The following is a 17,604-nucleotide window of genomic DNA, read 5'->3' as shown; positions in this document are numbered from 1 at the left end:
AGAACAAGGAGCAGATCTTCACTAATATAGTCCTTAGCTGCAAATTTCCAAGTTGTAATCACAGCATACTGAAAACCCCAGAAACTATTGTTAGTTTTGCTGCTGTGTTCACACTCCAGACACAGAGGTTCTTTTAGTTGTAGCATGATGCCAGACCTGTGTCTCTACCAGCTTTTGTAGCAATTCCACATTTGATCTCCTCTGGCTTTACTGAGTGTGTTTGTTATTGTAGAAGTGCCCAGTAGCCATGCCACTATAATTAAGCGGCTGTGTTTGTTATTTTCAGGGGTTTCCCAGCTTTGCAGGGTCCTATGACTCATCAGTAAAGTTTTATCGCAGGCAGTAACTTAGCATGCAGTGGAAAAAATGTTGTTTTAGTTTTTTATAATTGCTTGAATTGCTTTTAGGTTATTGATGTTTTTGAATAAGTACAAATAATTGTGATAAGTTAATAGCCTATTGCCATGCATGCACAAAAACTACTTTACAATGAAATTCCCTCTGAATTTCTACTATGTCTGTCGGCTGAAATTCATCCCTTTTCATTGTGAAAGGACAAATGCCCCACTGAAGTCCTAGATGAAGGATTTAAGTGAGTCACTGGACCCTGTGCATGTCGTCTAACCTGCTGTGAATTTTACACAATCAGTGTACACAGTGCTCACATAAAAGCCTTGTTAAAATCTATCGGGTCAAAAAAATCTGTTTTGTTTCTAAAAATCATTCCTGTTCATTACAGTCCAAGAGTATAATGAATAATTTCATGGATGATTACTGAATTTTCAAAATTACTGATAGCCAACTTTTTATAACTATAGCACTATATTTATGTTGGCTGTCTTTAAGCCTTGAAACTTTGTCATGGTTTTCTACATAGAAAATTATTTGTTATTTAAATTGGGGCTTAGTTACTCCACCAGTACACACACCGAATAGTACCTAACTCTACACAGTCTGATTGCTTCACTGGCCTACTTGAATACTAAGGTGCTACTCACCATGAATCTGTGTGGCACCATTAGGCACATGCTTATGAATTTGAACAAACAACGAAGTTGATCCTGTGACATGCTAAATGATGCCTGTGAAGTACTGTGGAACCTCAGCTGCCATTGAATTCAGAGTAATGAAGGGCAGGGTCAAACCCGCAGTTTGTTAGATGCACACAATGTGGTGAAAATCACCCCTGTTCAGAGGGTTTGCATAAGGTACTAGCTGGGGTCCCATTTCAGCCCTATTTTGAGGATGAGCTGGTCTTGAATTGTGCAGAGGCCTTCTATGAGTTCTTTGCATGAGGAAAGCTTCACTCAATATAGAAAGAGTGTGAATTATCAGCTTTAATGCAATAGAAAAGTCTGATGCAGTAAATATGGGACTATTGAGTGGCTTTTTATTTTTAAATCATCTATCATTCCTGCAGTAGTGTGACATTACCTCCTGCTGGAAATGACAGTGTATGGCTGTTTGCCTTTCTATTCAAGAGTTTCCATTGGCTCTGCTGAGACCTATATATTCAAATGACTGCCATGCTCTGTTAAGAATTTAGTATCATTACTAATCATAACTTATTTGGACAAATGTAAAGAACTTGCTATTTTGTCCAGTCATCATAACTGGATTTATTTTTGAAACTATCTATTTTCATGTGTGTGAAGGGCTACAAGTGTTGTCTTGTGTATTGATTCTTCAACTGCCCCATCTTTCTGAATTTTGTACCAAGACAGAAGGGCTACAAATTTGTATTCTGGACGGTTTGCATTGATTTTACTATTCATGTATCTCTAGTCAAAAGGGCTTAATCCCTTCTAAAAAAAGAAATGATTCATAGCAAATCTTGTCTCTTTGCGTGGCTGAGGAGATGATAGACAGCCTGGGTTATGCTTTTCCTTTAGTTATTTTATGAAGTAATAACAGGCAATGGGTATGCATTGTCCATTAATTATTTAAACAACAAACAAACCTCTTTCCATGAATCCTTATTACCTGTGAAAGTGGCAATAATTAATGCAATGCTAAGGTTGTATTGCTGTGCACTTATAAATCAGGATGAATGCATACTAATAACTTCCCCTTTTTGCATATATATTACAATGCAATCTTTTATAATCAGATAAAATTTCTCTGATGCACAGTCACATAGATGACATTTAGAAGGTCACATTCTATGTCTCATAAGACAATCTAAAAGACAATTTTTTCTTACACCCTACAGTGAGCTTTGTGCATCTGTCTGGGATATGTTTAGACGATTTTAAAATATATTATTGGAAGTGTTATTTGTATCTCTCCATTTCTAATATCAGATGCCTAATTATCATGAGTGCAGTTGAACAGGATTCAGGATGCGAGAAAAATTTAAAGTAATATTTTAAAACATCTCCAGAATAGCCATTCTATGTATAAAAATGCTTTACGGTCTGATATTGGAGCATCTGTCAGGGCTAGAAAAAATGCTGTCTGTTCTATTACTTAGCAGAGGAATTGTTTCTTTCCATTGGTTTAAAACGTCTGTCCAGATCCTTTGGATACCGCTCCAGGCCAATGGGGGCTGCGGAAAGTGGTGTGGGCCGAGGGATGTGCTTGCTGCCCTTCCTGCAGCCCCCATTGGCCTGGAGTGGCGAACCGCAGCCAGTGGGAGCTGCGATCAGCCGAACCTGTGGACGTGGCGGGTAAACAAACTGGCCCGGCCCGCCAGGGGCTTTTCCTGAACAAGCGGAGGACTGGCTTTGAGAACCACTGGTCTAGATAATACTTGTCCTCCATGAGTGCATGGGACTGGACTAGATGACCTCTTGAGGTCCCTTCCAGTCCCATGATTCTATGAAAATATTCCTAGGTGAGCTGGACTGGTAGGCAGAATGAAGCTGAGGCAGTTAACAGTGCATGATAAATGCAGTTTGCCTTGTGACTATTATCACTATGGAGGTACATGCCCATTTAAATCTGTAGGTCCATAAATCTGGGGTCTTTATGCAAATAACAAAATGTTCCAGTTTTCATTTATTATGAATATGCATTATCTCATTTGCATATTGTTTAATTTTCATTGAAGGTTGTTTTTATTTTCTGCTCTTGTCCCCACACTACAGTATCAGTTACAGGGCATGCTATAAAAGTCAGTGGAAAATAAGTAATTTTATGGGACATTTGGAGCTAGATCCACAAAAGAATTTAGGCACCTAAATCCACAATTTAGATCCTCAGACCCCTCGCTCAGCTCCCACATAGGATTGCAGGTAACTGAATTCCCTAGATACCTAAAATTTCACTGGTAAAGTCCCCTAGACACCATAATTTCTGCTACTGGGTATATGCATAGTGCTTAAGTCCTGATTGGGCACCTAGCTCTTGCCTGAACCCCAGTGGAATCTTCAGACTAGGCATTTCTCCCAAATATCTTGCCTCTGGGGCCCAATTCAATAGGCGAATTGGCCTCACACACAATACTGCTGCTGGTGCTGCTGTGATCCTCTTACATCCTCTCACCAGATATGAGAGACCCAGGTTCGAATTCTCCCTCTGGCTAATGTGGAGCGGGGATTTGAACCAAGCTATCCCCCTCTTGGGTGAGTGCCCTAGCCACTGGGCTAGCGGGTATTCTGGAATGGGTCTCTCTCAATCTCTCCTGTTGAAGCTGGTCCACTTTGTATAAAAATCTATGGTCATTAGAACAGGGACTTGATCGCAGGTCCCCTTCCACGTTTTGGTTGAGGGCTCTAACCACTAGCCTATTGGGTAAATGGGGAAACTGTCCCACTACCACCGCCTCGTTTTCTTGCAAGCAGGGCTAAGGTTCTTAAGTCTAGGAGTGGGTTCATGGCTGTGAATCCTGAGCAGAAGGAGATACCTCCTTTAGCTCAGAGTTAGGCTTTAAGGATTGGAGCTTAGGCCATATCTGTCTCCTTGGCACTTCCTATTGGCGAGTTTTGGTGGCTTCCTGCTCACTGCGCTGGCTTTTGTGTATCCCATTTGTCGTCTCCTATCTTGCTCCCTGCATTGTGTAGGGAGTGTGGGTGCCTAACACAGATTCTGTCAGGTGGCAAGGTGCTTGAACAATTTTTTTAGCTATTGTTGCTGGTATAACAGAACCTTTACGATTGACTGGGGCTGGAAGCATTCAGACTTCATTGACTGTGTGGGGCCAGCCTGACTGGATGGAGCCAAGTGCACAAGTGACTGATTGGTTGTCTAAGAATGGATGCATGTGAGCCTGATTACTGGCTGGGGACAGGTGTTTGCCAACCTGACTGACTGAGGTTTTAGGCCAGGTGTATTGTGGGTATTCACTATAGATGAGACTGCACAGCAGTTTCAGTTGTTACCACATCTGTATATGTGATATATAATTACATTAAAGACAGTATTAAAAGATGGTTATTTAGGTTGCTACGTCAAGCACTTCAAGGTTAGGAAATTCCAGATTTATGATTGCTCAGGCAATTGTGGTGGGAGGGCTCAGCCTACCCACCCCCCCCCCTTTGTTCCTGTAATAGGCACCTCCAGTGGCACAAACCAGCTGTGAAGCTGGCAGATCTGGCCCTCTGAGAGGGAATCCACAGGTGACATACTGTAGTGAATCCAGCAGAAAGGGGGAATGACTAGAGTGTCCCTGTGCTCTGTGATCCCTGGCTGCTGGATGGTCCCCATGAGGCTATGGAAAGATGCACATAAGCTAGAGCAGCCTATAGGCTGCTCCAATTTATGTCTGAGACTGTTTCAACCCCTGCCAGCCCTAGCACTGCAGGAATGCAAAGGAGGTTAAAGGTTACCATTACACCCCACCTTCCCTAGTCTTGCAGTGAGCACAGTTCAGACAGGATGAGGGATATGGTCTATCCATATAAACAAATATTGTCCTGCCAATGCCAAAGATAAGTGACATTTAATTTTAATCCATCCTGTTGATGTAATCAATGGAGAAAGCAGGACTGAGTGTTATGATACCATACATACTGTAAATAGAAGAGCTACATGTTAACATCGAAACCATGACACAGCATGCCTTCACCTCCACCTGAAAATCACTTGCTGGTACAGAGCCATAAAAGTGCCATAACAATATAAAATTGGGGCTAAGTGTCCAAAAAGTGTGGCAGCACAAATAGTGCTTCTCATATGACTATGGCACCACATAATCTTCTACAGATGGGGACACCATAAAAAGACACAAGCTATCCCATCCTTCTCCTCAGGAATACAATGCTCATAATCATCATGGTTGAAAGAGAACGCTAAGTGTACTATTTCTGCGGTGATTTGCTAGGTGTCAAATCCTACCTACTGCAGGTGTGTGACGCCCTCTGTGCCCACAATGGAACTGCCATTTTGTGTCACTAAGCAACCTATTATATGTAATGTACACAGATTGGGCAGCGGAGGGAAGGCAGACATGATTTCAGGTGTACCACTTCTCCAGCACCAGTGTGACTCTCTGGATAGCTGCACACTGAGGCCAGTGGATCTGTCGCCATACAGATGAACAGCTACTCGTTGTATAGACAAATCAGGGCCAGGGGAGAGTAGTAGCCTCCCCAGAAATTTAGAGATTGCATAAATAAATAAAGGAAATACTGAGTTTGGAACAGAAGCTTGTTTATCTCACTTTATTAAAAGTGGACAAATTTAGTCATGGTACAAAATTACTCATTTTTTTGAACATGAATAAAAATGACTTATATATTCAAAAAAATGTTCCAAATGATCTTTACCCTGGGTTTCCTGAAATGAATTCCTCTGCAACAGCTGCAAGCTGTAGCTTTTTTCCTTGCCTACATATAAAATTTTATCTGTGCACATATGTAAAATCATACAGCATTGGAGGTGTGATTGTCCCATTGTGGATCAAAGCTATGTTTTAGCATAGCAAAGAGCACTGAAACTACACTCACTTACAGTGTTGGTTGCTGGTATCACCAAAATCATATTCATCCACATCATCACTTCAGAAAACAGCTGACATTTGAATTGGCTGAGTGAACGGAGATATTTATGAACTGACTTCAGTGATCTTTCTGTAAGCTGACAGTTGGCTTGCAACAGATGAAGCTGAGTAATCAGAAAATCATAGATGAAATTGAAACCATTCACCTGAAGCAGGCCTTGAACTTGCATTTGTTATGTTTGGAGTTATGAGAGTTTCAAAATTTTGAATATTTTGCTAGCCTTTCTGTTCAAGTGTTGATTGACTAATGGACATTGTAAAATCAATTACTTTTTAGCCCATGTACCTACAACATTTGTTTGCTGCACTGGGTTCATCTGTGCCTGTTTGCAGTTTCTTGGAAACTTTTCTCTTCTATGCTGACCCTCTCCAGCGTGAAACTTTTCTGGGGGATTTGCTCCCAAAATAAATTCTAGCTTTCATCTGATTGAATGGACTAAGGTAAATTAAGTGTCATTTTCATAAAAGATTGGCCTTCTGTTGCTGAAATGTCTGACACTTGCAGAGTTTTGGACATATCTAGCACATTTAGAACATTTCAAGCTAGTTCAATACCAAAAAGGAAGTTCAACTTTCCATTTGAGTTGTTACACCATCAGTTTGAGTGCTCATTCAGGATCTTTTGTAGCATCCTTTGCAACCTTCAGAGATGCACAAAGTGAAAGGTAGTTCTCAGAAATTGAAGCCAGTGCTTCTGCAGAGAAAGTCCATTTTTTTGGACAGAGGATATTGATGCTTGGCAATGTACTTAACACTTCATATTTAATGTCCTGAAATGTAATATTTCATTTGGGTGATTTTAAATTACATTTTGTGATTTTTGTAAATAGTTTCAAGAGTATCTATTAGGATAGTATTATTTTTAAAAAGTCCCAGCATGCCAAATTCAAAGCATGTCCATAGCAATGAATTATGTAGCTCTTGCAGTCTAATTGCTACGCCTGATACTAAGCCTGCCATATTAGCAGTACCCTGATAACATCCATGATAGTTGCTGAGCCTCTGATTTAGACACAATAGTATATCTTTAATTATTGACACATATACCTCTGCAGATGTACAGGTTATATTGTACAATCCAGTGAACTGGACGTCAACGTTCATGTCATCATCCACATATCACATCCATAAAACCACTTCCTCTTTGTTGGAGAATTCCCTTGTTTCAACTAGCATAATTGTAGACCACTTTCCAGGAAATTTCTCAGAAATCTCCATCCTGGATTTAAGACTCATGGTTTCCACTATCTCATTTTGAATAACTACATTTGTGAATTTATCTTGACTCTTTTTTTAAACCACTTTGAAATATCAGGATTACATTCTACCTGCAGACAAAACAGTTCAACATAGCTGCAGTCAAGCTGTCCACGTAAGGATGTATTTTCAGCTTGTTCAGTGTAATGGCCCTGGAGTGCAAGTCCTTGTATGGCAAGATAATGTATGATATTTAGTATTTTTTATTAGGGTTGTCTAGTTTCTTTTGAGAGTTCTGAAAACTTAGCATATCACCAACGTTCTTTGTGATATTTTGAAGACTATCAACTGCTTGGTGGTGACACGGAAAAGCTTGGTGTCTCAGAAATTTGCCTCAAGCCTTGTTCCAGTTAGAGAATCCAGACTCTGGGAAAGCTACATCTGTCTACTTAGTCAAAAGTAGTTTATACTTAAAAGTTGTACAATGGTAGAAACAAAGTACACTGTCACTAGTCTCAGAATAATGGAGCCATTGAAAATCATCAAACCAGGATGAACAGAAAGAATGGCTTGCTTATCCAAAGTTGTGCACAGTTAATTACTTAAGTCATCGTGGCTGAGGTGTCTCAGAAATGCTAAAAGTATCAGGGAGCTGACATTTGGTTCCTATACAGGTGATGTTGGAGACATTTGATTATTATGACCAGCAGAAGCTGATTCACTTATTGGAAGGGTAGTTTTCCTGTTTGTAATCAGCCATGTTTTAAATGATTTCATTTTAGCACCTTGAAAATATACTTTTGGGTTTTGTACTCCACTTAATCACTACCATTTTTTTGAGGGGCTAGGATTAAAAAATACATTGTCTATAATCCTGCAGGCCTGATGTTGGACCATGCAACAGTTCTATTACCAATCTGTGCCTAAGTAAGGCGTAACCTGGTGGCTGTGCAGCAGCACTAATTAATGGTGGATTGGGTACCATTGCACTCATCAATACTTTCCACCTTGTATTTATGTATGAAATTCTTCGCACCAAGCATAATTGATCTTTGACTAGAGCTGATTGGGAATTTACCACCAGGATGTGGGAAAGCCAGGTTCAAGTCTCTGATCTGCCTGATGCAGACAAGGGACTTGACCGTGGGTCTCTCGCATTGTGAGTGTTCTAACCATCCAGCTACGGAGTCAGTCTCTGGCTGGCTCAATCTCTCCTGGTGGAGCTGTTTTACTGTGTATAATTAATTAAATATTCACTGGGCCAACGTTCAAGTCCCTGGTCTCAGTCAGGCAGAGGAGGGACTGGGGAGTATGGTTCTCTCATATCCCAGATGAGTGCCCTAACCACTGGGCTATTGGCTATTTTGAGGTTGATTCTTCCTGTTTTTTTTTTTTTTTAAATATAGAAAGATTCCAACTTTGTCCCAGTGTGGAACCTGATGCCAAATACCTCAAATTTTTTCACACAATGGAATTCTTGTTTTCCAGACAAGACTGGGTGCCATCCTACTGAGCAATCACAATCTTCTATCTGGGAGCTTTCAAGATCAGTTTTTCATGTCAGTTGCTACAAACTTCTTCATTTTGCACATGATACGAGAGCCTATCTGGAATATAAATCCTCATGTATCAAGGTTTATGCCAACCTAGAACTAGTGTAGGGTAGGGGCTATAAAGAAACTTTCCTTGTACACAGGTTATTTTTGCATCTTCACTGAAGCATGTGGGACTAGCCGCTGTCAGAGTTAGGATACCATATTATATGAACATTAGTGTGACCCAGTGTGTCAGTTCTGTGTTCCTGTGCATATGGCCCTGAATTAGGAACTCTGGTTCCAATTCATCTAGTCATAGCGTGGACATGTAGTGGAGTGTGGTGGCTGCAGAGAGATTGTTGTGGCTCCCTTATCCCTGGCTGCTTAGCCCAGGTGGAAGTTAAAGCAACAGGGAATCTATTCTAATTTCTGAGCTTTTTCCACTGGGGATCAGGCATAGTGGAACCTGTCTTCACCACATTCCTGGCACAGCTACCGCCCACCCATCCCCAAACAGCTTCCCTTCTCCCCTTATTATACTGAGGAGGTGGGGGACAGCTGGCCTAGGAAGTGATTATGCCACCTACATCAGTCTAAAGCTGTCAGAAATTTCCCTATGCAGGGAAATTCTCCAGTACAAATATCCAGTTGGTTTAAGCTTGCTGTGTGCCATTTTATTTGGTGGAGTAGAGAACCTGGGCTGTTGAGCCTTATCCTGCATCGACTGAAGTGAAAGACAAAGCTCCCATTAACTTTAGCAGTGCAGGATCAGGGCTGTATGAAGTGATGCACGTGATGAGATCAATTGTTGTATATTAATATTTCAGTAGTTTGTAAATGAGATTGTAGGCCTGTTAAGAAAGGAAAAGCTTCACATTCTACATGTGACAGTATTTCTGACTGGCTTATAGTTTTAAGTGAAATCTGGTTAAGTAAATCAGTAGTTTAATAGGATTTAAAGTGGACAAATACCATCTTAATATAAACTGGATGAACAAATTGCTATGGAATAGGCACATTTAAAAGCATCCTTTTTTGACCATAAAAAATCATGTGCCATGATCCTGATTTGCAAACATGGAAATGCATGCCAAAGTTAGGTTATGTTTAGTCAGGGTAACAGAGCTAATCTGTGAATAATGATCCAGTATATCAACCTAGTAGGTCCTTCTGACATCTATCATTGAACCCTACCCAAGATATTTGAAAGAAGAACATCAAAAATGAATGTCATCTGACAGCAACCAGATCCCTACCAGGGTTAAAATAGCCTTGGACATGAAGTTCATGATGTGCAATACGCAAACGGTACATATCCGTTTACTGTGGGTGTTGTAATGGTGAGGTTGTTTGAACTAAGTCCATGCATTACATTATTTCAATACCCAGCTCCTGGGTCATAGATAAAAAAGCCTACATTAGAAAGCTGCTTCACCTAAATTATTTCATGAGTCATAGCAGAATGGTTGGATTTATGCATAAACTTTGATACTCATTGTCCACGCTTCATACCATACATAACAAAGATACACATAATTTAAGTTAGGTAAATTAAGTTCTTGCTGCTTTGACCCAACTATAGTTTACAGATCTGTACTATGCACCTCTTTATATTTTTCATTTTGTATTTGAGAATGTTGTGTTACATTTGTAAATGTATGCAATAATGTGAAAATGGTGCAGAGAGACTAGAACCCTTTTTTTGTTTCCTTACATCCCCCCCCCCAACTTTTGTATATTACTTAAGGGTCTGACAATGTTGTCATTACTGTGGCAAAAGTCATAGTGATTGAGTTGAATTTTTCCCTAAATAAGGATTGTAGGCTATGGCCAAAAGGTGTAGAAACAGCAAAATATGGCGTATTGCATAAAAGGATGGACAATGCAATTCTGTTTGAGTATGGCACTTTTCTGAAAAGTTACTCAGTAAAAATGTCATAATGGGGTTCAATGTTGGTTGTTTTTCAGTGACTATCTATCTAGTTATTCAGTCTACCAATTCTATCATTTTTTTTATCTGTCTAGTTGTATCTAATTATATTTTATTCCACCGAGTATCTAATCTTATCTATCTTAATCTGGTCCAGATATTCAAATCTAGCTAAGCTAATTTAACTGTATATCTAAAATCTTATCTAATTTTACGTAATCTTTTCTAATTAACCATTTCTATCTTTATATCTACCTATAGTAATCTAACTATTCTACTTTAATTATATAACTAAAAATCGTATTTATTTGATTTTCTCTGTATAATTTTTCCTGTCTATCTAATCTATCTGCCCATTTGCAATTCACTCCTCATGGTAATTGAGTGTTCCCATTATTATTATTATTATTTTATTTAGTATTTGTATTGTAATAGCACCTTGCAGCCCCATTGTGCTAGGCACTGTACAAAAAGGTAAAAAAGGATGATCTCTGAGGCTTTTAATTATTTCCATATCAAATTAGCTCAGTTTACAAGTATAAAGGTGGTTTTCTGAACTGCTAGGAATGCAAGCTCATCCTTGCATCTGAAAGTCAAGCTGAATTTTTTTAGCTCTCACATCAGCAACCCTAACAATTCTGCAAATGAAATTTAATTAATAATTCTATGGATGTTGCATGAGCAACAAAGAATCCTTCTCATTCTCTTGCAATGCTGACAGGACTAAAAAGGAGCAAAATCTTATTTTTGTCAGTTAAGTGAGTAGTTATGACTTTAAATACATCCAGGGAGCAGAGCTGTTGAGCTAGAAGGTGCAAAGCCACTTTTCAGATGATAACTTCAAGTAAAAAAAATTGAATACATTAATAGTAAACTACTCAGAATATTAGACTACTTTCAGTTTACTACCACCATACCTGCGTCCTACCTCTCACTTTCTCAGGACCTGTAATATCTTACTGTCTATTTATATGACTGTACTTTGACAAAACCGTTAAAAGAACACTCTACAGGTTGCTATTTAATTCTGGCCCTTTAAACGTTCATCTGTTTGCTGAATGAGGAAGGGGCTGTCTCATTTTAATGCAGGGCAGGAAGGGTCCTTGACTTAACCTGTTCTTAAAAACCTCCAAGGATGGGGATTCCACAATCTTCCTTGGAAGCCTATTCCAGAGCTAACTATCCTTATTGTTAGAAAGTTTTTTCTAATATCTAACCTAAATCTCCCTTGCTGCTGATAAGCTGATTACGTTTTATCCTACCTTCAGTGGAGGTGGTGAACAATTGATCACCATCCTCTTTAAAATATCCCTTAACATATTTTAAGACTGTTATTAGGTCTCTCCCCTTCTTCCCCCCCAGTCTTCTTTTCTCAAGGCTACACATGTGCAGTTTTTTAACATTTCGTCATACGTCAGTTTTTCTAAAGCTTTTTCTCATTTTTGTTGCTTTACTCTGGCTTCTCTCCAATTTGTCCACGTCTTTCTTAAAGTGTGGCACCCAAAACGAGGACACAGTACTCCAGCTGAGACCTCACTAATGCTGAGTAGAGTGGGACAATTACCTCCCATATCTTATACATGACACTTCTTTAATACATCTGAGAATATTAGTTGCCTTCACAACGACATCACATTATTGACTCGTATTCAATTTGTGATCCACTAAGAACCTCAGATCCTTTTCAGAGCACTATTGCCTCGCCAGTTATTCCCCATCTTGTATTTGTAAATTTGATTGTTCTGTCCTAAGTATAGTACTTTACACTTATCTTTATTGGAATTCATCTTGTTGATTTCAGATCAATTCTCCAATTTGTCCAGGTTGTTTTGACTTCTAATCCTGTCCTCTAAAGTGCTTGCAACCACCCCATTTTGGCATTATCCACAAATTTTATAAGCATAATCTCTCGCTAATGAAAATATTGAATACTACTGAACCCAGAACATACTCTTGCGGGACCCCACTTGATACACCCTCCTAGAGAACCATTGTACTCTTTGAGTACAGTCTTTCAATCAGTTATTGTAATGAGGCATTCGCTTTCCCTCACAACAAATCAGCCAGAGACCCCTTCTGAGTGCAATCACCTGTGCTTTTTATTTTCAGTGTCAGCTCCCACCACCTTCTATTTACAGTCTGCTCCAAACCAGCAACATGGGGGACAGCAAGCTAGCTAACTTCTCCAGCCAGCATGGATGCACAGCCTTTGGCGGCTCTTCCCTTTCCTTTCTCTTCCCCTCCTTCACTTCCTTCCTGCCAGCTTTATATAGCCCCCTGGCTAATAAGGCCCACAGATGCTTCTCTTCTAGCAATTAGGTGTGGCATACTTGGCCAGGCCCAATAAATACTTCTTAATTGGAGCTGGGCTAACAGGGGCCTGGCTCAGGACCTCCTGGCCACCACCCTGTTACAGTTATGAACCCACTTAATAGTAATTTAACCTAGACCACATTTCCGGAGTTTGCTTATGGGAATGTTGTAGGACTGTGACAAAAGCCTCATTAAAATCAAGGCATATAATGTCTTCAGCTTTCACCTTATCCACTAGGCCATTATCCCTGTCAAAGAAGGAAATCTGGTTGGTTAAGCATGATTTAGTTTTTGACAAATCCATGTTGGCTATTACATATTATCCTGTTATCCTCTAAGTGCTTACCAATTAATTGTTTAGTAATTTGTTCCAGTATCTTTCCAGGTATTGAAGTTAGATTGACTGGTCTATAATTCCCTAAGTCCCCTTTGTTCCCCTTTTTAAAGATACGTGCTATATTTGCCCTTTTCCAGTCCTTTGGGACCTCCCCCATCCTCCATGAGTTATGAAACATAATCACTAATAGTTTGGAGATTGCTTCAGCTAGTTCCTTAAATACCCTAGAGTGAATTTCATCAGACGCTGCCAACCTGAATATATCTAACATATCTAAATAGTCTTTATCTTTCCCTATTCTGGCTTGTGTTCCATTCTCTTTATTGTTAATATTAACTGTGTTAAGTATCTGATCATGATTAAACTTTTTAGTGAAGGCTGAAGCAAAATAGGTGTTAACCTCAGCCTTCTTGATATCAACATAATTCATATGCACAATGGGGAAAAATTAAAGTTGCACTGGCAACCTTAAATCTAGCTTTTTCTCACTTGTGAGTGCTTGACTTTGCAAGCTAAATAAAATGATGTTTGAACACGGGTTTTGTGTATGTAATTATGTAGGGGGATTTTTAAAGGAAAAAGGTAAAAACAAATTAGTATATATACACAACCCCTCATCATTAGCAGGGTGTGAACCCTAAATCTACAGCACTGTAATCTATCACTTGAAGTACTGGATTAACTAAATTAACTGGCAGCTACTGTTTTTGTTGTAGCATGGGCCTAGCTTTTGAATATTCATGTTCAGTCTTCCAAAATTTTCCTGAGGAACACAAGTGAAAGCTGTGATGATTGTGAATGTATTATAACCTAGCAAACCTGAGTCGTCATGGGACAAAAAAAGGCACTTCTCTAGCCTCAGGGAATCACCTCTGCAGAATTAAAATGGAGATGATATAGCTCCTCAAAAATGGTTGCAAGAATATACTATAATGAAAAAGTTAGGCAACCGAAATATATCAACACCCCCTATAATATCAAGTCCCCTTATAATAGTTGATATAATAGATCAACTCCCCTTATAATAGCAACTTTCCTCCCAAAGGAACTCAAAACACTTTTCAGACTTTACATATGCTAAAAAACATTTTACTCACCACTGATATGCATCCACTTGTAGATTGGCACTCAGTAACTGTAGACATGAACAGCAACACTTGTGTTTAATTTGAGCAAATGCTCTTTTCTTTTTCTGAAATGCTGCTAGATTTATCTTTCAGAAATTAAATCTTGGCTCTGCTTCTTATTATAGGGCGTTTTCTTTCCTTCCAGTGTAAACAATTGCTCATAATCAGTCTCCCAAATGTTAAAAAATATAGCAAGCATGATTACACAAGTAAATATTGAAGCTTTAGATTTCATGACTGTAGTGGAGTCAGTCAACGCTTGAACTTGTGTCCTGTGTGCTCTTCCCAGAGTTAGAGGTGGTTTTACATTGCAAATCTAAATACTTCTCTCTTGTTGTTTAACATTAAAAGAGCTTGAGCAGAGTTCTTTCTACTGTATCGTTCTTGGAGGAGCGTCCTTGTGGGTGCTCCACTATAGGTGTCTAGACGCCCTAAAGTGGAGCATCCACAAGGACAACCATCTCGAAGAACCTCAATTACCACACAAGGTAAGTAACCTTCTCTTCATTACCTGAACCAATATTTTTTCTTCTTATCTTTAGGGCCCAATCCAACTCCCATCCAAGTAAATGGGAGTCTTTCCATTTACTTTAATGGGAGTTGGATCAGGCCCCTCATTCTGTATTTATTTATTTTTTACTGAATTTTGTATATAACTTCTGAACAGAGGTAGGGAGTTGAGAATAAGAACTTGAAGGAAGTAAATAAATTGAAAGATTGTTATTGCATGAGTTTGTCCCTGAATTAATGTGAAAAGAAAAGGAGTACTTGTGGCACCTTAGAGACTAACAAATTTATTAATTAATGTGGTTATCAATCAAAAAAAGCATAAGCAAAGTCTGACATTATATAGGCACTGGAAAAGATATAGGGATGCTAGAGTAAAAATTATAACAGCCTTTTGAAGATCACCTAACAGATTAATTACTAGTAAAAACTTGAGCTGTACATCTGCCACAGTGCTTAGATTTTTCTCACAGATAATGAATCATCCCACACAGTTTTCCCCAGTCATCAGTGTTTGGTGCCACACTACACTGTCACCCAGTGGCATATCGCATCATGGTTTTTAGATTTTAAAATAACACATTTTCTTTGTGCATGTTTCCTGCAGGAATTCCATGTGACTTGAATTTCAATGTAGCTAATAATTAATGTGGACAGTTTTATTTTGTTTTCTACTGATTGAGAAAAATTTCAGATTTTTTTGGAAGTCTAACTCTGCTTGTGGCGAGGTAAATGTGATTTATTATATTGCATCTGGAGAGACTCAAGCACACATACAGCCTTACATTAAACCTGTTACTCTGATTTTATCTAATCTTGAATTACAGAGTTGAGCTGCTTTTTTCTCACTTAATTCATAATTACATAAGAACATAACATATGAATGGCCATACTGGGTCAGGCGAAAGGTCCATCCAGCCCAGTATTCTGTCTACCGACAGTGGCCAATGCCAGGTGCCCCAAAGGGAGTGAACCTAACAGGTAATGATCAAGTGATCTCTCTCCTGCCATCCATCTCCACCCTCTGACAAACAGAGTCTAGGGACACCATTCCTTACCCATCCTGGCTAATAGCCATTAATGAATAATTAATTAAAAATCAGTGCTGAGTTTCAGAGTAGCTGTTTTTGTATGTTTCAAAGCAATCAAAGTAAAGTTAGTGACCCTTAAAAGTATATTGTAGACATTTCATATAGGTATTGTTTATACATTTTTTCCACGGTATTTTTGTTGCTGTTCCGGATCTTAAAAAGGCTTTTTTGCATAACTAAAGACTCCTTCACAATGTTGATTGTACTTTTGTGTAACCTTTGTTATATGTAAAGAGAGATTTCATTCTAACCCTTTCTGTTTTGTTTAGGGAACAGCAGTTTTACAGTCTGGAGTCTTACCAGCTTTCCCAGGTAGGAGCCCGTTTAGTTGTTTGGTTTGCTAAATGTTACTATTTGTAATCCCAATTTGCCAAAAAGGGTGTGTGTGGGGGTGCAAATTGAAGGCCAAATCTTGCAGTCTTCAGGATTGTTGACCATGTAAGGACTGTACATTCGGGACTGAATTTCTTTTTGGAAAAGGATTCCCTCTGCAGTTGGTTATTCTAGTGCAGTCTGTATGATTTACATTTTTGTAAAATACATTAAAAATCTGTAGTGTCTTCAACTGCTGTTCAACACAAGGCATGGGTTCATAAACTTGAAAAAAGTATTTAATTTAGAGGTAAGGTTGCTCAAGTGCATTTCCTACCAATACAATCAATAAGATCGGGGTGTATGGTTAAGGCCAAGTAGCATCCAAAGTAAACTCAACTCACATGCCTTCCACTCAACCTCATTCATATTTCCAGGCAGCCGAAGACTCTTCACCTCCACAACAAGCTTCCTTTCGCTGTGCACATAGAACCATTCATAGTGTACTCATCCAGGTACTCTAAACAACATTCAGATGCATAGGGCCAGATCCTCAGCTAGTGTAAATCAGTACAGCTCCATTGTGGAACTACACTGATTCACAAAAGCTGGAAAAGAAGCTACAAATCTGGCTCACAAGATTAACTATGACCTCAGGTTATTTAGGTAACGACAATGTGTTATATACTTTTGCATGGAAACTATGTCTGTCAGTAAAATATCTTACTCTCCCTAAGGTCTCTGTCTAATTTACCATATTGTTCCAGCACCTTCTCTTTCAGAGAAAGGTATAACACGATCTAATGGCTGGAAGATGAAGCTATACAAATTCAGACTGGAAATAAGGCGTAAATTTTTAAAGGTGAGATAATTAACCATTGGAACAATTTACCAAGGGTGGTGGTGGATTCTCCATCACTAAGTATTTTCAAATCAAGATTGGATGTTTTTCTAAAATATATGTTTTAGAGATTATTTTTGGGGACGTTCTATGGCTTGTGTTATGTAGGTCAGAGTAGATGATCATAATATTCCCTTTTGGCCTTGGAATCTATGAATCATCTTGATCTCTGATAAGATTTTTATTATCTGAAAAGAGTACAGTCAGTCTGGGGTATATAACACTCCCCACATTGTCTTTTGGTGAAGACAGTTGCAAAGAAGTTGTTTAGCAACTCTGCAACATCCTTATCTTCCTTAACTGCTCCCTTTACTTCCTGGTAGTCCAGTGGACCCATTGATTTTGTCTCAGGTTTACTGCTTCTGATATACATAAAACACAAAACAAAACAAAATTGTGTTTACATATTTGTT

General features: G+C 39.0%; 1 protein-coding gene across 1 annotated transcript in view; it reads left to right on the top strand.

Moving 5' to 3' along the window:
* DOK7 (docking protein 7) overlaps window positions 1-17,604 on the top strand; it is a 107,643-nt gene that overhangs the window by 61,169 nt on the left and 28,870 nt on the right. Inside the window, exon 8 of the mRNA XM_038399713.2 lies at window positions 16,248-16,290. Within this exon, the coding sequence (XP_038255641.1) occupies window positions 16,248-16,290 (43 nt within the window). The remainder of the gene's footprint in view (window positions 1-16,247; window positions 16,291-17,604) is intronic.

This window comes from Dermochelys coriacea, chromosome 4, assembly GCF_009764565.3.
Source record: "Dermochelys coriacea isolate rDerCor1 chromosome 4, rDerCor1.pri.v4, whole genome shotgun sequence".
In the NCBI taxonomy this organism is placed as follows: Eukaryota; Metazoa; Chordata; order Testudines; family Dermochelyidae; genus Dermochelys; species Dermochelys coriacea.
This window is presented reverse-complemented; position numbering and strand designations above follow the sequence as displayed.